Here is a 26628-nt window from a genome sequence, read left to right on the forward strand (position 1 = left end):
GTTGGTTTATGGAATTCACTTCCAGAAGGGGTTGTGACAGCTGTCAGCCTTGATAGCTTCAAGGCAGGATTAGACAGATTCATGGATGCCAAGTGTATTGGTGGTTATTGAAATGGATGTCCATGTGCCGCCTCTATGTTGGTTGAGGCAGGCAGGATTCCCTTGAATACCATTTGTTGGGGGTCGGGAAAGGGAGCGTTTTGCCTTCTCTTTCTGCTCAAGATCCCCAAGGACAATTGGTGACACAGAATGCTGGACTCGATGGGCTTTGGCCTGATTCAGCATGGCTCTTCTTATGTTCTTATGTTCCCCCTGACCAACAAATGTTTTTAGTACGATTGCTGAATGAATGGTAATGGAAGTTTTAAAAGTAGATTTTAAGGATTATTTTTATGTATTAATTGGATTGATTTTACTATTGTCTCTTTATATATGTTGGGAGCCGTCCCGAGACCTCGGAGAGGGGCATCATACAAATCCAATTAAATAAATAATAGAGCAATGAAAAAGAACACCACAGGAAAGACAATTACAGTACACAATTACTGAAAAATTGGGGCCTGGAAACTAAAACATACGACGAGAGGTTACAGGAACTGGGCATGGCTAGTCTAGCAAACAGAAGGACCATGGGAGATGATAGCAGTGTTCCAATACTTGAGGTGCTGCCACAGAGGGATTGGGCTGTTTTCCAAAGCACAAGAAGGCCAGACAGGGAAAAAAGGTTGGAAGCTGACCAAAGAGAGTTTTAGGCTGGAAATAAGGAGGAACTTTCTGATGATGAGAGCGATGAACCAGTGGAACAGCTTCCCTGTGAAGGTTGTGAGTGCTCCAACCCTTTTGAGTTTTTCAAGGGGAGATTGGACTGCCATTTGTGCGAAGTGGTGTAGGGTCTCTTGCTTGGGCAGGGGGTTGGACTAGATGACATACAAGGTCCCTTCCAGCTGAAATAAATAAAATAAATTTTAAAAGGTAGAAATATGGACAGGCAGAAAGCAGGGAACAAGGGTGGGAGGTGGAATCCGCCATCAATCCAGCAACCAGATCTTTCGCTCTGCAATGCAGAAAGACGGCGGTTTGTAATTCAGACATGGAAGTTGTGAGGATTTAATTACAGGGGTCCCCAACTTGGCAACTTTAAGACTTGTGGACTTCAAACTCCCAGAATTGTCCAGCCAGCGTAATATCACATTTAGAAATAATCCATCTCATTCCTACAGAGATTCTGTGAGTGTGTACAATTAAAGCAGAGACCTTAAACTTGACAACTTTAAGACTGGTGGACTTCAACTCCCAGAATTCTCCAGCCAGCATAGCTGGCTGGAGAATTCTGGGAATTGAAGTCCACCAGTTTTAAAGTTACCAAGTTTGAAGATCTCTGCTTTAATACATCACTGTTTCTCAAAGTTGAGATTTTTCAGGGGTGTGGATGGTCCACCTCAACTGTCAATCAGAAGAGACCTCCCCCCTCCGCAAAAAAAATTGTGAACCAGTCTAAAGCAACAGAGATCAAAAGCAGGCGCTCGCCTTCCAGCGGCAACCTCCAAGTCCCTCCACCCTGGAACCGTAAAGCCACGCTCTTCGGGGTATATTTCCGCCCCTCCTCTCGCCTTCCCGAGAAGTTCGGCTCTCGCGAGAATAGCGTCGGAGCGAGGGAGTCAAAAGGAACCTCAGCCGGAAGTGGGCGCCCGAGAATCGCGGAAAGAAACTTTCCTTTTCCGTTGGCAACTGGGCGGAAGTAGAAAGGCGCTCCTGAGCCGGCATGGCGGCATCTTGGTTCTTGCGTCTCCTCCTGTGTTCGCTGGCTTCCTGGGGCAGCGCGGCGCCGTTGGAGACAGGAAAGAGCGAGGGGAAGACGCCGGGGACGGATAGTCGAGGTCAGTCTGGGCTCTTGAAGGGGAGAAGGAGAAAACGCCATTGCTTCGCCCCCCACCTCCTGTCCTCAGATTTTGCGCCCATCGCTAGGACATGCAGACTTCAACTCCCAGAATTCCTCAGCTAGCATAATTGGCTCAGGAATTCTGGGAGTTGAAGTCCACATGTCATAGAAGAGCCAGTTTTGCCTCCTCCCTGGCCCTAGCCTTGCTCTTTGAGTCTTGGTGATTGAAGCTATCAGGCTGCTCTAGGGGCCGCCTTCTCTGAAGGAGAACACAGATCAAGGTTTTCCAACCTCACCCCTTGGAGACGTGTGGATATAAGTCCCAGCATTCCCCAGACATTTTGCTTTAACACAAGGGTCTCCAACCTCAATTTTGCTGGCTGAGGAATTCTGGGAATTTGAAGTCCATAAGTCTTAAAAGTTGCCAAGGTTGGAGACCCGTGCTTTAAGATGTGTGGATTGCACAACTCCCACAAATCCCCAGTGAGTAGGACAGGTTCTGGATATATTTTCTTTGGCAGTCTTTGATGCAGCCTAGATAGTCCCTAAAACAGGGGAGTTCTGGGAATTGAAGTTCACATATCTTTTAAAAGTTGAGAAACTGTGATAGGGACTATTCTGACACTTCTGGATATCCCTCTCTGTGACCCCCGAGTGCTTGACCTGGATAGAAGGCCAGACAAGGAACAGTGGGTGGAAGAGATTCAACCTGGAAATAAGGAGAATTTCCCGGACAGTAAGAGCAATCAACCAGTGGAATAGCTTGCCTGCAGAGGTTGCGAGAGTTCCAGCACTTGAGACTTTCAAGAGGAGGTTGGATGGCCATTTGTATGAAATGGTGTAGGGACTTCTGTTTTGGGGTGGTGGGGGTGGACTAGATGACCTACAAGATCCCTTCCAACTCTAGTAATCTGTATCTGTAAATGTTCTGGCTTTGCTACATTAATAAAGGTGAGATAGAGACAGGTGTGTGGAATAGTTCTTAAAGCTTACCCATCATATCTAGTCTTTATAAGGAGTGATGCATTTAGAGTTACAACCCCATAGGTCTGGCATCCAGTGTCTAAACAGCCTTTGTAAAGGATGAAACCTGGCCCTTCTTGATGGACAGTGTAATGCCTGATAATAGGTATTTCAGCCTTGGGTCAACCTTGTAGTTAGGGCATCACACTACAACCTGGGAGACTGGGAGTTCTAGTCCTGCTTTATCATGAATGAAGCCAGCTGGTTGACCTTGGCCAATCATTCTCTCTGAGCCCCAGGAAGAGGTGACAGCAACACTTCTGAAATGTTGCCAGGGAAGAACCCTGCCCATTTAGCCGTTGGAAATAGACACATTAAAAGGCACATAAGCAAACTTGGGAAGCCTCTGTCCAATGTAGGCTGAACATTCTGGGAGTTACCCCACTATGTGCCAAAATTGCCAGGGTTCACTCACAACATTCAGACAAAATACAACATATATATAACACAATAGCTTAATTTCAATGTGTGATTGCTTTTTTTGCCTTATTAAGTCAGGCATGCAAATGTATAATAAAACACAGAGATTAGAAATTGCCACACAGCCATTCAAAATAATGAGATCTTGCCATGATGTCAGTTCAACTCACCTCACAGGATTGTTGTGGGAAAAATAGGAGAAGGAAGGAGTATAAAATATGCTTGCTATTTTGAGTTGTTTAAAGAAATTTTGAAGGTGAGATATTAATTAAATGTGGCATAAATGTGTACAACTCAAATTGTACTATTAATGAAAGTTCAGTATGAAAATGCTTTGGGCAATTGTGAGAAAGTTGCTCACTTTAGAAACTAAAACCTTGGAGATAAATGCAAAAAGATATATTTTTTAGGAAAGTACTAACTTTTGATTCCCTTCCAAAAGATAGCAGGAGAGAGAGCCCCCAGCAAAATGTTATCTCCAATTATATACATTTGAAGTAGAAAGGTAAAGGTAATCCTTACCACCATAATTGAGCCCAAGTGTATATTAAATCATGTTAGTGAGTTGTATGCTAATTTATGTTAGTGAGTTTTGCTGCCTTTTTTACAACTTTTCTTGCCACAATTGTTAAGCAAATCACTGCAATTATTATATTAGTAACAAGGTTCTTAAATGAATCTGGTTTTCCCATTGACTTTGCTTGTCAAAAGGTCTCAAAATGTTGGCTACTGCAACTGTCATAAATATGAGTCAGTTACGAATGTCTGAATTTTGACCATGTAACCATGGGGTTGCTGCAGCGGGGTTGTAAGTGTGAAAAATATAAGTCATTTTTTTCATTGACATAATGAAGTGACTAAATGAACTGTTGTAAGTTGACAACTAATTGTAAAAGAAATAATAGAATTACAATATAACTCTTCCTCTGGAACTCCATGATTGAAATGACCTCCCTTGCAGTGTGACATTGTCAACATGTCCAATATACTACAGTATTTATATTGCAATCTCCTATTACATCATTCTGCTGTTACTTTTTAGAACGGGTCTCCAACCTTGCCAACCCTAAGCCTGGCGGACTTGTGGGAGTTGAAATATGCCAGGCTAAAAGTTGCCAAAGACCCCTGTCTGGTTTATATTAGCTGTCTCTGATCCATGCCACAGCAGGAGGTTATACAAATACTATCTCTAATCTACCTACAAAGTTGTACTTACAAAAGGGGGAATATATTCAACATGATTTTATAGTTTGCAATACAGTGTTCCCTCGATTTTAGCGGGGGATGCGTTCCAAGACCGCCCGCGAAAGTCGGATTTCCGCGAAGTAGAGATGTGGAAGTAAATACACCATTTTTGGCTATGAACAGTATCACAAGCCATCCCTTAAGACTTTAAACCCCTAAATTACCATTTCCCATTCCCTTAACAACCATTTACTCACCATTATTACTGGTACTCACTGAATAAGACACTTAGTGATACTGATATTTATAAACATATAATTATTTATTAACAATTATTTTTTTTGCGATAATGCTGATGAAAGTTTTGCAGATGAAAGTTTGGCGATGACATATGATGTCATTGGGCAGGAAAAACCATGGTATAGAAAAAAAAACTGCAAAGTATTTTTTATTAATATTTGTTTGAAAAAACGTGGTATAGGCTATTCGTGAAGTTCGAACCCGCGAAAATCGAGGGAACACTGTACTGTACACTACTACACAGTATTGTAGCATTCAGAATACATTTTAACTTGTAAGTTTTCCACATTGCTTCAGGTGCTTCAGATCTAGGCAGACATTCTGAAAATATACCATTTCAAGTTGGACAAAGTGACGTACAAAATAGCCAGCCAGAAGCACCCCAGCAAGGTTCTGATAAAGTGAAGGAAACATCTAGTCACAAAGGTTCCCAGCAAGATGCTATTGGATCCAACAACACAGATGAATCTCAAGGAGATCAGACAGACATATCTGAATCATCTTTTACAAAGTTAAAAACCTCAGAAGAGGGAAAATATGTATCAGTTAAAAAAACAAATGACCTTCCTGCTCAAAATGCTGCTTCAAAATCTGAACCTTCTGAAAAGAAACTAAAACAACCCCAGGCCCCATCAGCAAAAGACCAAACTTCCCAGTCAGGTCTGCCTACTCAACATCCTGCAAAGTTAAATGCTACTAAAGTCACCAAAGGTCTGGAAAACATAGATAAATCTGAAGAAACTCATAGAGAGACAAATGAATCAAAGCAGGAAAAGGAACCATCAATTAAAGACCCGAACACTCAGTCTGATCCAAAATTAAATCCTGTTCAAACTGCAGATACTCCAGAAAAGAACGATCCCGGAGAAGAATCTAAGACAATAAACGATAAGGAATCAGAAAAATCACAAGACTTAGAAACAAAAGACCAGAATCCCCAGTCAGTTATTCAACAACCTGGAAAGGTAGAAGCCACCAACGCTCATGAAGACATATCTGAGAAATCTTCTATTACAAAAACTGAAACAAAGCAGAGAAAAGACCCATTGAAAGACAAGAACGCTCAACCTGATGCTTCTGTTCCAGAGACTCCAAAATTAAATCTTGTTCATTCCCAAAACGAAGAATCTGAGACAGAAATTTCTGATCCAGGTTTTTCTGAACAAGAGACAAATGATGAGGAGTCAAAAGAAACAGAAGAATCATTAGGAAATGAGGATGATCTTCCATCAGATCAACATTCTGAAAAGTTAAATCCTGTGGAATCCAAAAAAGATGAGGAAGAGGGAATTGACCTTGGAGATGAACAAGGAAAAGGATTGGGTGATGAAAAGAAAAAAAGTGCAAAGCATGAGGAAGTTTCGGAGGAGCCACCAAGGAACGTATCTGAAAATAGCCACTTCTTTGCCTACTTAGTGACCACTGCTATTATTGTTGCTGCCCTATACATTGCATATCATAATAAACGGAAAGTAAGTATTCTAACTTGTTAGAGTAAATGATTTCCTATCCACCCACCCACCCATCCATATCTGTCCATCCTTTGTCTGTTTGTCTAGCTCAGTGTTTTTCAACCGGTGTGCCGCGGCACACTAGTGTGCCGCGAGACATGGTCAGGTGTGCCGCGAGGCGGCTCGCCCCCCCCCGCTATTGCCCGCCGCCGCTATTGGCAACCGCCCGCGTGCCCCCGACATTGAATATCACCTTCGCCAGCCTCCGCTGAGAAGAACGGAGAGAGAACGAGAGTGAGTGAGTGAGTGAGTGAGAGCAACAGACAGCAAGATAGAGAGAAAGTGAGAAAGAGAGAGAGAGAAAGAGGGGAGAGAAAGAGATAGCAAGAGAGAGAAAGAGTGTGAGAAAGAAAACAAGAGAGAGAGAGAGCAAGAGAGAGAAAGTGAGAAAAAGAGAGAAAGAGGGAGGGAGAGAAAGAGAGAGAGAAAACAAGAGAGAGAGAAAGAAAATAAGAGAGAAAAAGAGATAGCAAGAGAGAGAGAAAGCAAGAGAGACAGATAGGGAGAGGAAAGGAGAGAGAGAAATGAGAACAAAAAGGGGAGAAAAAAAGAGAAATGATTGAGGCAGAGAATGAGAGGAGAGAGAAACAAAAGAGAGAGAGAGGGGTGATTCTTGAAGCATATGGTAAAAAGCACCCAAATAATAAGAAACGCCCCCCAGCCCACACCTGTTTTTGAAAAGAATAAAAGAGAAAGAGAAATAAATAATAAATAAAAGAGAAAAAACCCCAGCCCTCAACTGGTTTTGGAAATGGTTCCAGTATGTATACACACACACACATAAGGGGGGGAGAGAGACAGGGATGGAAAAAGAGGAGAAGTGAGAGGGAAAAGGAATGAGGGAAAAAGGGAGGAAGAGAGAGAAATGACAAACATGAGAGAGAAAAGGGGGAAAGACAGGAGAAGTACCCAGAAATGAGATATAAATTTGAGTAGGGATGATTGATGATTGACTGTATTTATAAGGGGATGTTACATGGGATTGTATATATGAGGAGGTTATGTATGTATGTATGTATGTATTTATTTATTTATTTATTTATTTGATTTGTGTTATTTTGGTTGGTGGTGTGCCCCAGGATTTTGTAAATGTAAAAAATGTGCCGCGGCTCAAAAAAGGTTGAAAATCACTGGTCTAGCTAGACTGATGATAAAAATGAAAGCTGTTTCCTCAAGACATCTTCAGCAAAAAGAAATAGTGTATATGTCCTGTAGATAATCTGATTTTAATAAGGCTATTTTAGCTAGGACCTGATTTATTTGTTTCTTTATTGGATTTTCAAAAATAAAACCATCTGAAAACTTATCCCTCAAAATATATTGGGATATTGGTTTTGTGTATGCTTGCGTAAGCCAGTGTTTTTCACTAGTGTGCCGCGAGACATGGTCAGGTGTGCCGCGAAGCTCAGAGAGAAAGAAAGCGAGAGAGAAAGAAAGCAAGAGAGAGAGAGAAAGAAAGCAAGAGAGAGAGAGAAAGAAAGCAAGAGAGAGAAAGAGCGAGAGAAAGAGAACAAGAGAGAAAGAAAGCAAGAGAGAGAGAAAACAAGAGAAAGAAAGAGCAAGGGAGAGAAAGAAAGCAAGAGAGAGAAAGAGAGGGAGGGAAGGAGAGAAAGAGAGGGAGGGAGGGAGAGAGAGCAAAAAAGAGAGGAAGGAAGAGAAAGAAAGAGGGATGGAGAGAGAGAGAAAGAAAGAGGAAGGAAGGGAGAGAAAGAGGGAGGGAGAAAGAAATTGAAGAGGAGGAAGAGAGAGAGAGAGAATTTTTTTGTCCAAACTTTTTTTAGCCGCCGCCCCCCCTCCCCCCGCTCAATGTGCCCCAGGGTTTTGTAAATGTGCCACGGCTCAAAAAAGGTTGAAAATCACTGGCGTAAGCCATACTAATGTTATCTAAAACTTCTAAAAAACTAGGTCTTTTAAAATATGTTTCTTGGCTTGGGCTGATATAGGCTACAAACTGTTGTTCATTTTTTTTACCAGTAATTGGTCTATTGGCTGTAGAGAAGCTGGTTCAAGCAATATTCTAATTATGAATATTCTATATTCCCTGGTCTACTTGATGGGTTATGACTTTGAATCATGTCTTACTTTCTAAGTGAGACCCACTTTTCCCCCAAAGGAAATTTTACTATTTCACAGGTTTTAATATACTATCTGTGCCATATATTTTTAAAGCTCTACTGAAATAATGTGTTTTTTCTAGTTAGTTTGTTAGTTTGTCTGTCTGTCTGTCTGTCTGTCTGTCTGTCTATCTATCTATCTATTAGATTTCTATGCTGCCCTTCTCACAGCGACTCAGTTAATAGTTATGACAAGCTGATTTGCTCACTTTAATAGGAAATTATAGTGTGATGATTCAGATTCTTGCTGTGGCACACTTATTGATTCTCTTGTCTTCCCTTGCAAAGATAATTGCTTTTGCTCTAGAAGGAAAAAAATCAAAGGTAACCCGAAGGCCCAAATCCAGCGAATATCAGCGTCTGGATCAAAAGGTAGGTTCTTCCACCATAAGCATCAAAATACCCAAATTTATGGTTTGATTTTTAAAAACTTTTTTAAAGCCACAACCACTTCTCATGGCTGCTTACAATGATAATGATATACATTACATATATTTACATTTAGATCAGCAGTGTCCAACCTTGGTAAGTTCAAGAACTGTGGACTTCAATTCTCAGAATTCCCCAGCAAGCCTGCCAGCCAGCATAACTGGCTGGGGAATTCTGGGAGTTGAAGTCCACAAGTTTTACCCTGCCAAGGCTGAACACCCATGAATTAGACAATGGGGGTCTAAAACATGCATGCACTTTTTTTATCCATGTTTCTGATGATATTGCCTTGGGTTTTGCTTTTACTGTTTGGTACTTTATTCCTGGTTGGAATCAACAAAACTGGATTTATAATTGGAAGAAATAAGCATTATGTAAATGTTTTGGAATTTAGCTTATTGGTTCATACAGAAGAGTTGGGTTTAAAGCGTTGCCTTGGATTTGATTTGATTTTTTAAAAAAACCTCAAATCTCTGTAATAAAATAAATTCTCTCTTTATAGTTTGTTGTAATTAGTTGTAATGTAATTAGCATTTCTTCCTAAGGACTATCTGATCTGTCTGACCATCATCCTGTGTCCTGTGTCCTCCTGGAGCCACAGCTGAACCTAGAACTCCATCTTTCGGCTGTGGCCAGGGGGATCTTTGCCCAGGTTCGCCTGGTTTACCAGCTGCGACCCTGTTTAGACCCGGAGGCTCAAGGCACAGTTGCTCAGTCCCTCATCACCTCCCGTCTTGATTATTGCAATGCACTCTACATGGGGCTACCCTTGAAAAGTGTTTGGAGACTCCCAATGGTGCAGAATTCAGCCACGCGAGTTGTCACAGGTACACCTTGGTTCCCCCATATAATACCTATACTCCGTGAGCTGCACTGGCTCCCTATTAGTCTCCGGGCACAATTCAAGGCGTTGGTTATTACCTATAAAGCCCTATATGGCTCAGGATCAGATTATTTACAGGACCGTCTCCTGCCACATACTTCCCAGAGACCAGTTAGAGCACACAAAGTCGGCCTCCTCCAGGTCCCGTCAGCTAAACAATACAGGTTGGCGGGACCACGGGGGAGGGCCTTCTCTGTTGTGGCCCCGACTTTATGGAATCAACTCCCAACCAAGGTCCGTACGGCTCCCACCCTGCTGGCTTTTCGTAAGCCACGAAGACCTGGCTATGCCAGCAGGCATGGGGGTCCTAAATCAACCACTAGCTTGTCCATGTATATGAATTGGTATAAATGACTAGTATGTGTGTTGTTGAACTGTTTTTTTAAGTTTTAATTAAAATTTTAGAAATTGCTAGTTTTTCCCCTGACTTCTTGTTATTGTTATTGTAATTTTATATTGTTGTGAGCCGCCCTGAGTCCTTTGGGATTGGGCAGCGTAGAAGTCAAATTAAATAATAAATAAACAAACAAACAAACAAATAAATAAAAGAGCTCTTTCAAACTCACCCAAAATCTTCTTTCACTAGTAGGAGCACAAGATCTGTCACATTGCTGTGTCATGATTAATGTAGCACAGGTAATCCTCTACTTACAACCACAATGAAGCCCGGAATTTTGGTTTTAAGTCATTGGTGTTATAGGTCGAGGCACCATGTGACACCATTCAATTTTTTGACAGTAGTAAACATGGTGCTTAAGCAAATCCATCTTATTCAATGAGCATTTTTGAGCTTTTTCTTCTGAAAAACTTCAAAAACCATAGTGCGTGACTTTGGGGCACCCCAGACGATCATAAATGCAAACCGGTGCATGAAATGTGACCACGGGAGGGCAGAGGACAAGTCATAAGTAGCCTTTTTTGAATCTGTTGTAACTTTTGGTCGTTAATTTGAGAAAAACCAATCAAAATGGTCCTATTTGCAGTTAGAAATGGCCATTTTCTTCCTATTGTTTTTTCAGTACCAAGGAATACAACTTCAACACCTGTGGTCTGAACTTGCCAAGCGATTTATGTCTCCCTTTGTTTTTCTTCTCTGCAGATCTAAACCCAGACCTTTCTGCACGCTCGTGTTGCTTGAGGACTCGTTTTGAAAACGGCACATAGAAACAGGGACAATGTCCAGCCTTTTGTTAGTACAGCCTCAGAGCCTGTTGGCTGTGTTATTGTGTCCACCGGGAGAGGAGGGAGCAACGAAAGTGCTTTTAATTGTGCACATGCACTTTGCCCATTGCCACGCCTCATTTCCTCTTTCAGAACCTGGACTGTTAATTCCTTTTTCAGTGACTTTCCTGCATTTTTCCTGTTTTTCTCCTGCATTGTGATGAAGAACTAATCACTAGACAGTGACATTGTGACTTTCCTCTAAATGATGCGGTACTTACAATCTGTGAAATTAATCCTAAGGATGTTAAATGAGCAGGCTGACGTTGTCCCCTCGATTCTGGATGTTAGAATCATAGTCAACATTGTGAGCTTGGAGCAGAGTTTATGAAGATTGGTTCTTGTCCCTAAAGTACCCTCTTCCATTGAGGCATGAATTGCCTGATGCACTGGTTGAATATCTCGTGTCTTAGACGGCAACATTGAGAAGTGAATGTCTCAAACTTCCTATCTTAAGTGTCAATGTTTGTGAAATACTGGAGCTTTAAAGCTTAAGGCTCAAATCTTGGATTGATCACTTAGATCAGCTTGCTCCTTTCCTGATGCTATACTGTATTGCAGGTTAATGTTTGAAGAATTGTTGACTTCAATATTTGTCACCCCACCATGCTCTGAGTGCTTAATTCAAGCATTCTCCATGAATTGAGATCCTTCCAAACCACCACATTCTCATGATTGACTTCAGAAGGAGATCAATTGCACAAACTACCCCATGGCAATAGGATCTATTCAGAAAAGTCTACTGTTCTGGCAGGAGGCAACCAGTCACTTTTCAATCCAAGAAAGGAAATGATTGTGTGAATCTTTCATTGGTCCATTCCACCCATAGCCAGAGTATTGGGATTCCATGTGAGGGCACAAAAGTAGGAATAGATCAATGGCACCATTTATGGAAAGGTGCCAGAAGATGGCAGTTCAAGAGTTGGTGTGGTGCGTATATCCCCCCTCCCCCATCTGAACTCAGCACTGGTGTTTCTGTAATTCAAAGGTCTTCAAACTGGGCAACTTTAAGACTTGTGGACTTCAACTGCCAGAATTCTGCAGCCAGGGAGTTGAAGTTCATAAGTCTTAAAGTCATCAAGTTTGGGGACTTCTGCTTTAATTGCATAGGCAGTCTTGTAATGTGAAGCAGCTTTTTCGCATCATGCTAGCTTGAATTCGTCCTGTGGCCTTGATATTCTTTGAGTTAATGTTCTGTATGGCACAAGAAAGCTAAACATAAGGTCTGTTTGAGGATTACTTTGATTAAATGAAAATTTCCACTATCATTTAGTGGGCTTAATAAGGTCATCCATGGTGAAGAAGCCAAGTTGCCTTTAGCTTCATCAAATGTTAGGACATGCAGCCTGGGTCCCCTGTCCACCTGGAAGAATATTTCCTTAACTTCTGTGGGTGGTCACAGAATGGGACAGTCAGTCAGGCTTTTATCTGTTGAGGCAAAGCAAAGCAAGTCTCTGTAATACTTCCTGTTGATAGAAATGTTTCCACCCCCACAAATTGGGGGCAGTTTCTTATCAGCTGTTTGGATCTCAATGTCCAAGTAGTTAGAATTACAGAGAAGCAGTCAAACTGACCCTCTTCCATCATCCAGCAGCTTGGCGTGCAGCCTCATTCTGTTTCTGAATAGATTAAGTCAGGGAAATCACCTTAGTGCTGGGTGTCATTTAAATGACGTAAATAGGGGAAGTATATTGGTATCTTTGGAAACCCAGCTGCCAGCTTTCGTATGTGGTTAATGTGTAACCGTACACATGACAAAAAGTCAGAAGATCAGTAGTGGGACTTTTCCAGCCATAAAATGGCTTTTCCTAGCTTGGAACTAGCACATGATTATCAGTCCTAACATAAAATGTAATTTCCTGGAGTGCAATGGAAATTTGGATTGAAATTGTGTCACGGGTGGATGACTTCTGTCGTGCATGATGTGAAAACTTTTGTCATTTTCTTAGTTATGAAAAAATTATTAGAACCTAATAAATTTTGTGGCATTTTGATTTTAGGCATGAAGTTCAAGTTTAAATAAGTAAAAGCTTGCTTCATATTCTTTTGTATTCAGGTTATGATTTAAACAAAATAAGTTCAGTTGAGTTTCATTGCTGGATTGTTTCTCTTCCAAATCTGAAAATCAATTCTCTTCCCTGCTGAAACCAGAAGTATGTGTGATTTTTTGGAATTGGCCAGCTTTTTTTTTTTTTTAAACCAACCTTAAATGTTCAGATTTATTTTTTAATCTTTGTAATGTTCGTGAACAAATAATAAATGGCTACACCACCATTCCTTTTGTGGTCAAAAGACAATGTCATCAGTATCTGCTGGTGTGCTTGTAATAGGCTCCACACTGTCTCTTGTTGCTATTGATCCAACTTGGCGCTTCCTACTCAGAGGGCACTCAAGGTGAGTATTGCTGTATTCACTGAGCCACTGATGGTAAAAACGAGGGTGTAACGGAGAAGCCAGTAGAAATAAGCAATGTATACATTCATTCATTCATTCATTCATTCATTCTTTGATTTGATTTGATTTGATTTGTATGCCGTCCCTCTCCGTAGACTCGGGGTGGCTCACAACATACAATAGAACAATTTACAACAAATCTAATAAATTTAAAATACATTAAAAAAAACCCCATTATTAAACCAGACTTACACACAGACATACCATACATAAATTGCATAGACCCGTGGGAGGGGGGAATGCCTCAATTCCCCCATGCCTGACGGAAGAGGTGAGTTTTAAGGAGTTTACGGAAGGCAAGGAGGGTGGGGGCAGTTCTAATCTCCGGGGGGAGCTGGTTCCAGAGAGTCGGGGCCGCCACAGAGAAGGCTCTTCCCCTAGGACCCGCCAGATGACATTGTTTAGTCGACGGGACCCATTGCTGGGATTCGTGCAGCAGAAGACAGTCCTGGAGATATTCTGGTCCGATGCCATGAAGGGCTTTATATTACAATAATCCTATCCTAGCAAGATGTTCAGGATGGCATTCAACAACTCTTCCCTCTTTTCAATCTTGTAGGTAAGGAAGGCCTCTCTTTCTGTTTGACTGTATATATTCAGAACAGGGTTCTTGAAAGAAAGCCAGCTCAAACTCTTACAAGAGGTTGCTTGGCTGTTCAGAGACTTGAATCTTGGACTATTCCAGGACTGTTAACTGCTACCTTTTCTCCAAAGCATAATCTTCCCATTGAATTCCACGTTCTCCCTGTGACTATCAGTGGAAAATTGCTATCTGGCTGAAATGGGGGTTCATGGAAGTCATGGGGTGTGAAGGCCTGAGGGAGGTACCCTGGTTTGATATATGTAATGCTCCTAGTGAAGAATCCACAACCTTAGACCTACTTTTGGCACCCATCCATCAAAAAAGATTGTAACTTTTTGGGGCATTCCCTTTTAATAGGAAAGTCATCAGCCTTCTACCTATGGAAGAAGAAAAACAGGGTCCACGTGATGTAGATGAAAGGTGAAACCAGACATGGACGTACCGTAAATGCAGTGAAGGAAAAGGATTTAGCACAGGTTATGTTATTCAAAACCTATTTTATTTTCTTGCCTGACTCAGTAAGCAGAGCAAATAACAAGATAAAAGGGAAATATTGTTTCCTGATGCCATTCATGCCATATGATGTTAGCAATTTACTCTGTTTTTGTTACACCCCTGATTCTTTAGGATTGTGTCTAACTTCTTTACGCATCTGTTGCATATTGCTAATAAAGTGCCATTGTCTTTTTAAAAAGAAAACAAAACATTCCATCCATTCATTTGGTTTCTAAGGCTGCCCAGTTGCAAAGCAACTTTAGCAGCATGCAGAGAAAGTACATTAAGCAGCTGTGCAGCCCCATCTCTCCATCTTCCAAAGATAGATTATGGCCTGACCTTGAATTTCAAGGGCTACGTAGCAATCCCCCATGCAAAAGTAGTCCTCAACTCAGGACCCAAGGAGGCCTAGAATTTTGCTTGTAAATCATTGTCATTGTCAAGGACCACAACTGGATTCAATTTCATGTCCATTTTTAAACAATGGTCATAAAACAAGTCACTGTGGTCCTAAAGTGAATTGGGTTTAATTGAATCCATTCCCCTAAATAGCACAGTTCTTTTTGCTGGAGCCCATAAAAACATTGTAAATTGCATTCATGACTGGAATGCTGCAACTCGTCAGAAGTGTGATAATGTGACCACGGAGGGGCAACAGTCATATTTATTTATTTATTTATTATTTAGATTTGTATGCCGCCCCTCTTCGCATAACTTAGAGGATGGGTCATAAGTAGCTTTCTTAAAGTTGGTTGTAACTTTTTGAGCAATTATTAAATGTATCTTGACACTATCTGTATCTTAGTGAGAGATGTTATACAGCCCCCTTGTTGATTTTCACAATCTGCTATTTTACTTAATTTATTTCAAGAATAAATAAATAAAGATTGGAGATCCCTGCTTTAGTCAGACAGTGGGCAACAAGGACACATGCTGTTCCATTTGTTGCAAACAAGCATTGGTGAAAGCATTGGATCCAAAAGGGGAAATGCATGAGAGAACACAGCATCTGTGGACAATTTCAACCAACCCACCTTTTTTCTAGCATTGTCCCAGATACTGTCAAAAAAAAAAGCCATAGCTTTAAGGAACTGTTTACCACACCACTTTTTCCCTTCCAAAGCAAAGTATTGCATAATATCCATGCAGCTATTATGACTCATACTTTCATTTCCTGTAAAAGAGAGTATTTCTTCAATCATGTTTTTTAAAGTATTCCCATCCTGTTTCTCATAGCTTGGTATGAATGGCCACGTTCAGACAACAATAAGTCATGGGTTCTGTAACTGATTGAATAAATTACAATTGGCTGGATCAAAAAACAGCAAGTGAAAAATCAAACTGCAATATGAACCGACAATTGAGTCGTATTGTGATCTGGTTAATCTGAGCATCCCCTGTCTTCTTTGAAAGGGTAAACCTCCTCTATCATGTTTGTGACAAAGCAGGGCATCTCCTTTTTGCCCTTATATTGAGCTCCTCTTGCTTCACAAAGAAAAGCCACCTTCGAGTTAATCCAAGTCATGAGTTTGGTGACTTTCAGTTTTCTTTCCTCTCCTTCTAGCACTTCCAGTAATGCTTTGAGAAGCATGGATTCCCACTGATTGCTGAAGGAAACATAGCCTGAGCAAAAGAGAAAGAGAAAGATAAGGAGATGCCAGAAGTCCCACAGGACTTTTCTACACCAAGTAAACATGTTAGAGAAGTCTAGTAAAATCTGGACACATATCTCTTGCCAGTATGTTGCAATATCTCAAAATCCAAGAAAGGATAAAGTGTACACAGTGGTCAGCTACAAGCCGGAATGCTAAATTGCCCTCGATGCCGCGGCTCGTAGGTTCTTGCGTGACCACTCGTGGAAGAAGCAAAATCGCACAGGGAGCCGCAGGTGTGCCTGTGTTTCAGTATGCGCGGAAGCAAAATCTTGCCAAAACACGGGCACACCTGCGGCTCCGTGTGCGATTTGCTTCCTCCCCAGGTGCAGCAGCAAAATCGCACTGGTCTCGCAAGAACTTACGAGCTGCAGCATTGAGGGCAATTTAGCATTCCGGGTCGTGACCCACTGCTGAATGTACATTACATGTACACAGAGTGGGCCTTCTCCGGGTCCCGTCAACTAAACAATGTCGTTTGCCGGGCCCCAGGGGAAGAGCCTTCTCTGTGGCGGCACCGACTCTCTGGAACCAACTCCCCCCAGAGATTAGAACTGCCCCTACTCTTCCTGCCTTCCGTAAACTCCTTAAAACCCACCTTTGCCGTCAGGCATGGGGGGAATTGAAACACCTCCCCCGGGCATGTTCAATTTATACATGGTATGCTTGTGTGTGTGTCTGTTAGTTAGTATATGGGGTTCTTTTAAATCTTTAAATATTTTAATGTTATTTGGATTATTTATGATTTGTTCTATCTTGTTGTGAGCCACCCCGAGTCTTCGGAGAGGGGCGGCATACAAATCTAAATAATAAATAAATAAATAAATTACATGGGAAACTACCATATTTTTCAAAGTATAATACACATCTTTTTCCACCCCAAAAGAGGCAGAAAATTGGGTTGCTTATACTTCTAATGTAGCTTTTTTTGAAGCTTTAATTCCCAGCCCTAATCAGGTGCTAACGATCTTCCTGGCTTTCTACTCCCCCCGAAGAAGGATTTTTCCACCCCTAAGTCTTTGCAGGCTTGTTTTCATTCCTACTCCTTCTGAAAAAGGCTTTTTCAGCCTTTTTAACCAGGGGATAAAATAATGTGCTGAAGCTGAAGACTAAGGACACTAGTCAGATGAACACCTGGTAGGTAGATTTTCTTCCCTATTTTCCTCCCCCAAAACTAAGGTGCATCTTACACTCTGAAAAATATGGTAATTGCCATGCAAATAGGGACTTTCTCTGTGGCCAGAATTACATAGGCCTGTTGGGTTTATATCATGTAGTTTTTGCTCATGACTGAAAGAGCCATCAAATCATTGTTAAGTCAAAGTAAGAATGGCATGGACAAGCTTTGTATCCCAGTGGCTGAGTGAAATCATAAACTGCTCTAAATCATAAGTGTTGTTCTATTTGCAATGGAAAGATTGCAGCGGTTCACTGGAAACCTGAAAATCAAGTAACAGATTGGCCGCTTCCAAAGATACAACCCTGCTATGCAAAGAACAACTGGGAAATGTTCTTAGCATATCCTAGTTGATTCTTCCTTGGTTCATTAATCATGACAAGATCAGCCCTATACAGGGAAACATCTGGAAATGAACGGGTTGCTTCTGAAATTCCAGATTTTCACTGTCCACCTCTTCATGGGTATCTGTTCAAGCTGTTGCATGCATTTTTGCTACTTTCTGCCCTCCCTGATTGCAGATTGAGTGATAAGACACCATAGTTATATTAGAGCAGCGGACCCCAAACTACGGCCCAGGGGCCGGATGCGGCCCGCTGAGGCAATTTATCCGCCCGCGGCAGCCCACGAGATTTTATCAATAGATATTATAAGCTCCCGAATCTCCTGTCAACTCCTGTCTGCTGCTGAGCGAGGAGGCGGTACAGAGGCAAGGGGCGGGGAGGATAGGAGCAAGATAGCGAGAGAGGGAGAGAGAGAAAGAGAAAGAGGGAGAGATACAAAGAGGGAGAGAGAAAGAGAATGAGTGAGAGAAAGAAAGAGAGAGAAAGGGAGAAATAGAGAGGAAGAGAGAAAGGGGATAGATGGAAAGAGTGAGAGAGAGAAAAGAGAAAAATAAGAAAATGATGGAGAGAAAACGAGGGAGAGGAAAATGAAACAAATGAGAGAGAAGGAAGAAAAGAGAGAAGAGAGAAATGGAGAGGAAGGAGGGAAGGAAGGAAGGAGAAATGGAGGGAGTTTGTTGATTTAAGTTTAAATTTACTTGCTAATAAAGAAGTATAAATTACTTTATTACTTAATTATTTAATTACTTCTTTATTTTAAATATTGTGTTTGTTCCCATTTTGTTTTTTACTTTAAATAAGATTTGTGCAGTGTGCATAGGGATTTGTTCATAAGTTTCTTTTATAGTCCGGCCCTCCAACAGTCTGAGGGACAGTGAATTGGCCCCCTGTGTAAAAAGTTTGGGGACCCCTGCATTAGAGTATAGGTTGTGATGGACTGGCATCCACCTGTAATTATGTTTCTCTTGGCCGAGTGCCCTTAAGATTCGCAAACCAACTGTTCTCTGGCTATTTATTTATTTGTTTCACAACCCCCCAAATGAGTAATTCTACCCAATCCTGTGCATTTATTTTGTTTTTATCTTGTGCAGATATTTTATTTATATCTGATGACCTTTGCGGCAAACCTGACCTAGACTAGGTTTAGGTGATTAGATTGACATACCTGGGCTGCAAGAAAACATGACAGCAGTATTTTCAGGAATAGACAGGTAATGTGAGAAACAATCTTCCTCTGGTGCACTACTGTCTGTTTCTATGTAGATGCCATCATCAAACCTATTTCCACGGCATGCCTGAAAAACACACAGAAGGCAACAGCTGCTAAATAGCCTTTGTACACAGCTATTTCCTCGATCCACACCCTGGGGAGTCAACTTCAGATTGTCTTGTGACTTATTTTATATAGACCCATGATGGTGAACCTATGACATGCATACGACAGGTGGCATGTGAAGGCATATCTTAGGACACATGAGGTATTGCCCTCTGAAAGCTCTAGCGCGCATGTGCTGATTTCCGGAGAGTGCGGGAGGCCATTTTCGCTCTTCTCAGGCCACTGGAGTCTGTGGTTGGTGAAAAATGGACCCAACAGACCTACCGGAAGCTCATTTTTTAATTTCCAGTAGGCCCATTGGGCCATTTTTTGCCTTCCCCAAGTTTCAGGACCTGATGTCTAAGGAGGATGAAAAATGGCCCAACCAGAAGTTCATTTATAGGCCCATTGAGCTCGTTTTCACCATCCACAGGTTCAAGAGGTTTTCCTGAAGCCTTGGGAGGGCAAAAGACAGCCCTACTGGAGGTCTGGAGGCTTCAGCGAGGTCTGCGTGCATGTGGGGGGGCGGGGGGGGCGGGAGGGCATTGCATTATGGATGTGGGCACCTGAGCAAAAAAAGCTTCACCATCACTGGTCTAGACTATGAGTGAGAGGTGACTCCTTTGCCATTTTCATCTAAATGGGCTAAACTGAAGGAATGAATGAAATAGCATTAACTGGAGGACTGGGGAATTAGGGGCTTGCCCAGGCAACAACAAATGGATTCTTCTAGATTTGCACAACTCATATTTGCCTATGGAAAAAATATCAGCATGACTGAACCAAAGTCTGAAATGCATGCCTGCTCTACAGGTATACAGGAAATGCAATAAAGCAACCGCAGAGCAGTTGTTTTTGTGATGCTGCCTAGGAAGAATTAGAAATACCTTTTCTTTATCCTTTGACCTCAGAGTCACGCCAGTATCAAAAACATTATTTACTAAACGAGTCATTTGTTTTTTTAAGCGGGTTTATTTCTATTGATACTGTACATATTGCGGAGGGAAAACCCTGTTCGCAAACGCAGAACTCATTTACATGTAGGGAAGGTTGCCAGCTTTTGGTTGCATAACTTGGAAATTCTACCTTTGGATTCTGAAAATGACAGCCTGGGGTCATGAAGTCAAAGTTTTGTAGTATCTGTTTAATCTCATTGAAGTTATTTCCCTATTAATCTCAAATACATGCAAACAAGAGACGTGTAAAAGGAAGACGATGTTCTAAGATTTCATAGTGGTCTTGAAATTATTGCAAGGTTTTGCCAAGGTTGGAGACCCCTGTCCCGTAGGTTACAAAAGACTGGTTGAATTTCCCATTCTCCACTGCTTCTGTTTGGACCCAGAACCTCACATTTCATACCTGTATGAAGAAGATTTTAGGCTTTCCTGCCAAATGTGGACATCTTTCAGGAGATAAGATGTTATAAATGTGAGTTAGCTTTAATGCTTGTCCTTGGCAATCCATTATGCTACCTTCTTCTCCGTGGCTTGAGATGATGCTCACAAAACATTTCCCATGTTCTGCCTGGCTTTCTGCAAAGACACAATTTAAGGAAAGGGTAGATACTAAGGTGAGATGGTGTTTTTTTTTAAGTGTCTCATGATTCAAATGCAGAGTTTGTGTCTCAATCAAATATATCAAAATATACGTAATCCATTTTGAAGCATACTCCTAGTGAGCATCAAAAGTACAATGGGGGAGTATTGTCTAAGGCAGTGTTTCCCAACCTTTTTTGAGCCGCGGCACATTATTCATATTTTCAAAATTCTGGGGAACACTGAGCGGGGGGACGGGGGGGCTAAAGAAAAGTTTGGACAAAAAAAATCTCTTCCTCCATTTCACTCTATTTCTCCCTCCCTCTTTCTCTCTCTTCCTTCCTTCCCTTCTTTCTCTCTCTCCATCCCTCTGTCTTTCTCTCTTTTTTGCTCTCTTTCTCTCTCCCTCCTTCCCTCCCTCTATGTCTTTCCCTCTCCCTCCTTCCCCCCTCTCTTTCTCTCTCTCTCTCGCTTTCTTTCCCTCTTTCTCTTGCTTTCTTTCTCTCTCATTCTCTCTCCCCTCCTTTTTGTTTCTCTCTCTTTCTCTCTCGTTCACTACACCGGCAACAGAGAGAAAAAGAAAGAGAGAGAGAGAGCCGGAGCCCCTCACCCTCCCAGACCTCCCCAGCGCCCGGCCACGTGCCGCCTCCCGTTAGCCCGGCCGACTTTTCCCTGCTGCCGTTTTCTCTTCATGGCGCAAAGCCACACAGTCCCGGACTCCCGGATCGCTCGCTTCTCTGGCCAGCAAGCCGGTTGCCCAGAAAAGCATCGCACTTTTTCAATGCGCGGCGCTTTCCTGGGCAGATGGCTTTGCTGACCGGAGAAGCGAGCGATCCGGGAGTCCGGGACTGTGTGGCTTTGCGCCATGAAGAGAAAACGGCAGCAGGGAAAAGTCGGCCGTTTTCTCTTCATGGCGCAAAGCCACACAGTCCCGGACTCCCGGATTGCTCGCCCCAAGGCAGGAGGCGGCGGCGAAGGAGAGGGGGCGGATCGCGCCCCAAGGCAGAAGGCGGCGGCGGAGGAGAGTGGGCGGATCGGGCGGGCAATGGGGCAGGGCGGAGAAGCCAGGGGAGCGTTTGGCCGGAGGCACCGTGGGGAGGCAGGGGCGGCCGCGGCTCCCTTTACTCCTACTGCCGCACCTCCCCGCCCCTGCCTCCTTTTTCCCGCCTTCCTTCTTTGGGGCCCAGCAGGAGAACGCCGGATACGGCGGTCCGGCACTGGCAGCGCCCCGCCCAGCTGGAGCTTCTCTAGGTCCTAGCTTCGCAGCACACCTGACCGTGTCTCTCGGCACACTAGTGTGCCGCGGCACACCGGTTGAGAAACGCTGGTCTAAGGCAGGGGTCTCCAACCTTGGCAACTTTAAGCTTGGAGGACTTCAACTTCCAGAATTTTGAGAGTTGAAAGTTGCCAAGGTTGGTGACCTCTGGTCTAAGGTTCAGGTTTAGTCTCAGCCATAGAAAATCCCTGGGGGATTTGAGGCCAATCATTCTCAACCCAACCTATGACACATGGCTATTGTGGGGTAAAACTGGAGGAGGGAAAGCTATATAGATTGCCCCAAGTTTCTATAAGTGGGTATACATGGAGTCTTCATTATATGACCACAATTGAGCCCAAACTTTATGTTGCTAAGTGAGAAATTTGTTAAGTGAGTTTTTCCCTATTTTACCACTTCTCTTGCCACATTTATTAAGTGAATCACTGCAGTTGTTCTGTCAAAAGTTACTATATACTTGTACTGTTCCTGGGTCTATTTGACCTGGACCGAAAATTGTTCATTTTAGGTACTTATATTTGGTCTTTTTGAAACTTTTTTCACTTGGAAACTAGTTTGAACATTTCTGCACACAATGAAATGAAAATTGAAATGAAAAAAAAACACAAAGCTTATATTTTAATTTTGCTCATAAAAGCTCCCCCCCCCCCGGGTTTTGTGAAAAAAAATTCAATTTATAGATAGTTTTGCCTGCAAATAATGTACAATTTTACTAAATCTGGTGTGGGATTACTAGTTTGAACATTTATGAACATAATGATATGAAAATTGAACTGAAAAAAATGATGCTTATTTGTTTATTTTGCTCATAAAAGGGCCGCCCCCCATTTTTTCAAGCATGTCACTTTATAAATTTTGCTAGGCCCCTAATTCCAAATATTTTCAATAACTTTGGCATTGAATTACCAGTTTGAACATTTCTGCACATAATGAAATGAAAATTGAACTGAAAACATTAATACTGTACTTATTTGTTTATTTTGCACATAAAAGTCCCCCCCCCGCTGTGTTCAACTATTTCAATTTATATACAAATTATGCTGTTAATTTCAAAATTACATACTTGTTTTTAGTAAAATGGATTTTTTTCATAAAATTAGTTGTCTGGCTATCATGTGCTTGCTTTTCAAAAGGATATTCCCAATATTTCTAGCCACATCTATATAAAAAGTGAAAATAATGGCACACAGCAAGGCCAAGGGGGGGTGGTCCTTTTGTGAGCAAAAAAAACAAATAAGCATCATTTTTTTCAGTTCATTTCTATTTTTCTTATGATCAGGAATGTTCAATTTAGTATATCAAAACTTTTGGGGGGAAATTGTTTGGAGATTTGGAGCCTAAAAAAAAAAATAAACTGACACAAAATGCTCAAAATCATGGGGGGGGGGGGGGGTGTCTTTCCAGAGAAAACTAAAAATATAAGCATTTTTTCGGTTCAATTTTCATATAATTATGTTCAGAAATGTTCAAACTAGTTTCTCAGTGAGAAAGGTTTTCAAAAAGACCAAATTTAAGTACCTAAAAAAATCTTTTTGGTCCAGGTTGTATACGACTGAAACAGACCTGGTGTGAGGTTTTTTGGCCAAAAAAAAGTTAGCCCCCACTACGTTTATGCTTCAATGCAATGTTAGTAAATGGGAAATTTAGTTAGCAGTTCCAATGTGGAGCCTAATCAAATCCTGGATTTTCAAGAATATATCCTGAATCTGTTACATTTGATCTCCTGTGCTCTTTGTTGATCTGCATCCCACAGAATCCCAGCCACAAAACCATTGCAAGTCTGCAAACATATTTCCGTAGTATAACCTGTTTTAAGTTCAGAAGCTAGGCAGGCTCTTCTGATGATGTTTCTAGAAAACTGTTGAGTTCTCTGAAGGTCATCTCTCCAGTTCAGCATTTCTCAACCCCAGTAACTTTTAAAATAGGTGGACTTCAGCTTCCAGAATTTCCCATCTACATGCCAACTAGGGGATTCTGGGGGTTGAAGTCCACCCATCTTAAAGTGGCTGAGGCTGAGAAATACTGCTCCAGTCTGTCAGCCTAATTCCCATAAATCAAATTCCCATTTCCACATCCATCCATATGTATCTGTAAAGCAACAGGGAACCACAGCTGGCCAACTGAATTCCACCGGAGCTCTTGCTGGAGGACGTCCTCCAGGACAGGAGTCTCCAATTTTGGCCACTTTAAGACTTGTGGACATCAACTCCCAGAACTCCCAGAATGGCCAAGGTTGGAGACCCCTGCTCCAGAACATATGCAATGTGCTCAAAGAATACTGAGTAAACAAGAACCAGAAACTCCAATTTAAATCTATAGTGTTCAGATTAGAATAGTTTTCGGATGTAGAGTAGAACTATCTTTGAAGTGAAAGTTAGGTTTCGTATCGTATTCTTATCTATTCCTGTTACATCTTAACAGGAAGCATGAGAGAGAAAAAATACTTCCTTTTTGGTGTGTTTTTTTTAAAAATACAGAGACTTTTTAAACAAGATATCAGATGAGAAATGGAAACGGATTGTTTGAATGCTCTTCACCTTTTTATTGTCTGACAATTGCTCATAATGACCTACTCTCCAACAGAAACATGTTTGAGCAGAGAAGACTTCCAAGGTCTCTTCCAACTCTGCACCCACCAAGAACAAGAAGAACCCATGCAGCCACCCGGTCCTGCCTGCCCTCCTTCCCTTCCGGGCTCGGAAGAGTGTGCAACTAGGAAAACACTCCCTATCCGGGGGAATCGGTCAAGAGGGACCACACATATTCCCTGGGGTCACATGCACCCCCTGGCATCGCTTTGCATTACCCGGGAGTGTGTGTGCGCCCCATTATTTGAGAAGCACTGCCTAAACCCATGGCTGCTCAGCAACAATGGGTATCTTCCAAGGCTCTCTTCCAACTATCTCTCTCTCTCTCTTAATGTTTGGCTAAATGTTACATCCTCAGATGCCCATACAGCTCTCACGCTTGCTCTCTAGAGTCAGGGGGCATCTATAAAATGGATTTAAAAACCCAGAGGTTGGGCAAAAGCATAAAATCCAACCCCCCAACTTCCTGAATGCCCCTGCACATCAGATATTTCTCTCTCTCAACAGATCAAGTCCCAAAAGTACTTTTTCAAGAGACAACTAAAATTTCTTAGTTTTTCCCTGAAGATGTTTCACTTCTCATCAAAGAGGCTTCTTCAGTTCTGACTGAAACGTCTTGGATGAGAAGCGAAACGTTTTCAATGAAAAACGAAGAAACTCTGGTTGCCTCTTGAAGAAGCACCTTTGGGACAACCATGACTGGATGATTGAGAATCCCCATAGGTATTTAAATGTATAAAGGTAATTCAAAAACCACTGCATACATACATACAGTACGATACATATGAAAAAGTATTAACAGCTTATCGCTCTCTCTTAGCATACAACCAGACCTCACTTCTTTCCATACCTCAAGCCATTTTCTATAAACTTGCCTCTCATCATCATCAGCAAAGACCCAGTAAAGATGACAAAAAAAATCATATATTTTCCTATCCTATAATAATCAGCGGGATTATATACAGCCTAACTGTATAATCATGCTGTCCATTTAGTGTAAGAAAGGGATCCCCAAACATGGTAACTTTAAGAATTGGGGACTTCAACTCTCAGAATTATCCAGCCAGTTATGGAGAATTCTGGGAGTTGAAGTCCAGAAGGTCTTAAAGTTGCCAAGTTTGAAGACCTCTGGTCTAAGTCCTCCCCACCCTTCTCTTCCCTGCATGTCAGACTTTTCTGATGAACAGTAGAACAAAATTTTGGAGGCTCTCCCAACCTTTCAACACTTCCGTGGAAGACTTTCAGGCAAACCTTTTTGAGCATCTTAGTTGCCTTCAAGTCCGAAACATACCTTTCTCATACACTTCTGCTATTTCTTCAGCTGTCAAATCCAGAAACAATTTCACATCATAATTGCACTTGGAAAGTGCTTTAAAAAGCTTGGCTGCTTCCCTTTTGGCCCCTGGTCTTGGACTAAGTCCTTCTTGAAGAAAGTGATAATTGACAATGATCACAGCTCGGTTCCTTTTGGGGCAAGCCATGCTGAGGTATCTCCCGATAGTGGACTGTTTAAAAGATTGGATGTGTGCATAGATAAAGGCTTATGTGTGCCCTTCTGGACTCTAATGATTCAACATTCAGGGTGTGGAGCTGTGAATGAAAATCCATATCCTGCTTGATTAGACAAATGCCATTACAAACATTGGTGGTTCTCAGGCATGCAGTTTATATGTGAAATGCGTCACAAAGCAGTTTTTGAGTTTTGCTTATTCAGTAATACATTGAAACAGATTGCATTTCAATGTGGAAAGTCCACTGCAGTTAATGAAACAAATATCCAAAAATAAGTTTTAAACCATTTAAGATAAAATACTGATTAAGATGCATTTTTCTCTCTTCTCTGAGCAGTCCTTGGTGCTCTCTGAAGTTTTCTTATAGACTTTTAATTATCCAACTAGGTAACAGCATCAGTGATTTGGCCTTGCAGGATATTTGATCTCAGTCACTGGATTGTCAGCAGAGGGGCCTCTGCAAAATTCAATTTGCAAGCCAAATTGTGAGCATTTCATTATGCTCCTCACTGTTGCAAAACATCCATGTACCTTAACGGCCCAGTTTTAGGCAGATTACACTCACTCTGTGAGCCCCCTCCCAATATAGATTTAAAATCAAGCCTTGACAAATGTTGATGGATTGGACTCAGATGTAGCATAAAGCTATCAGGGCGAGAACTAATCAGAGAAACAACAGAATGAAGCACAACCCTCCACTGTTTCCTGGCAGAAGACCTCCTGATCTCTAGCT

The 26628-nt window shown here is 41.9% G+C and overlaps 2 protein-coding genes across 3 annotated transcripts; one reads left to right on the plus strand and one right to left on the minus strand.

The window, feature by feature from the left end:
• Positions 1-1653: 1653 nt before the first annotated feature.
• On the plus strand, positions 1654-13239 carry TGOLN2 (trans-golgi network protein 2). 2 transcript variants are annotated; one of them, XR_011560443.1, is made up of 5 exons: positions 1654-1877; positions 5105-6279; positions 8721-8804; positions 10844-11953; positions 12032-13239. XR_011560443.1 is itself a non-coding variant. In XM_070765551.1 (4 exons), the coding sequence occupies exons 1-4, from the start codon at positions 1763-1765 to the stop codon at positions 10847-10849; spliced, it is 1380 nt and encodes a 459-aa protein (XP_070621652.1). In that variant the 5' UTR covers positions 1654-1762; the 3' UTR covers positions 10850-13239. The 2 variants fall into 2 exon arrangements, 1 of the variants encoding a protein (XP_070621652.1); XM_070765551.1 differs by having other exon boundaries at positions 10844-13239.
• A 1243-nt stretch (positions 13240-14482) lies between these two features.
• On the minus strand, positions 14483-25932 carry LOC139174878 (caspase-3-like). The gene is made up of 4 exons (XM_070765552.1): positions 25676-25932; positions 20345-20517; positions 18836-18965; positions 14483-16120 (listed from the first exon to the last, which is right to left on the minus strand). The coding sequence occupies exons 1-4, from the start codon at positions 25863-25865 to the stop codon at positions 15879-15881; spliced, it is 735 nt and encodes a 244-aa protein (XP_070621653.1). The 5' UTR covers positions 25866-25932; the 3' UTR covers positions 14483-15878.
• Positions 25933-26628: the final 696 nt, after the last annotated feature.

This window comes from Erythrolamprus reginae, chromosome 12 (genome assembly GCF_031021105.1).
Source record: "Erythrolamprus reginae isolate rEryReg1 chromosome 12, rEryReg1.hap1, whole genome shotgun sequence".
Taxonomy (NCBI): domain Eukaryota; kingdom Metazoa; phylum Chordata; class Lepidosauria; order Squamata; family Dipsadidae; genus Erythrolamprus; species Erythrolamprus reginae.

What these genes read in the sequence shown, in the direction of transcription:
- LOC139174878 (XM_070765552.1), bottom strand. Translation starts at nt 25,865, where the DNA reads ATGGCTTGCCCCAAAAGGAACCGAGCTGTGATCATTGTCAATTATCAC. An exon ending in AGCAGAAGTGTATGAGAAAG is followed by an intron (nt 20,518 to 25,675) that starts GTATGTTTCGGA and finishes GTGTCTTTGCAG; the next exon opens with AAAGCCAGGCAGAACATGGG. An exon ending in CTAAAATCTTCTTCATACAG is followed by an intron (nt 18,966 to 20,344) that starts GTATGAAATGTG and finishes TGTGTTTTTCAG; the next exon opens with GCATGCCGTGGAAATAGGTT.
- TGOLN2 (XM_070765551.1), top strand. Translation starts at nt 1,763, where the DNA reads ATGGCGGCATCTTGGTTCTTGCGTCTCCTCCTGTGTTCGCTGGCTTCC. An exon ending in GCCGGGGACGGATAGTCGAG is followed by an intron (nt 1,878 to 5,104) that starts GTCAGTCTGGGC and finishes ACATTGCTTCAG; the next exon opens with GTGCTTCAGATCTAGGCAGA. An exon ending in CATATCATAATAAACGGAAA is followed by an intron (nt 6,280 to 8,720) that starts GTAAGTATTCTA and finishes TCCCTTGCAAAG; the next exon opens with ATAATTGCTTTTGCTCTAGA.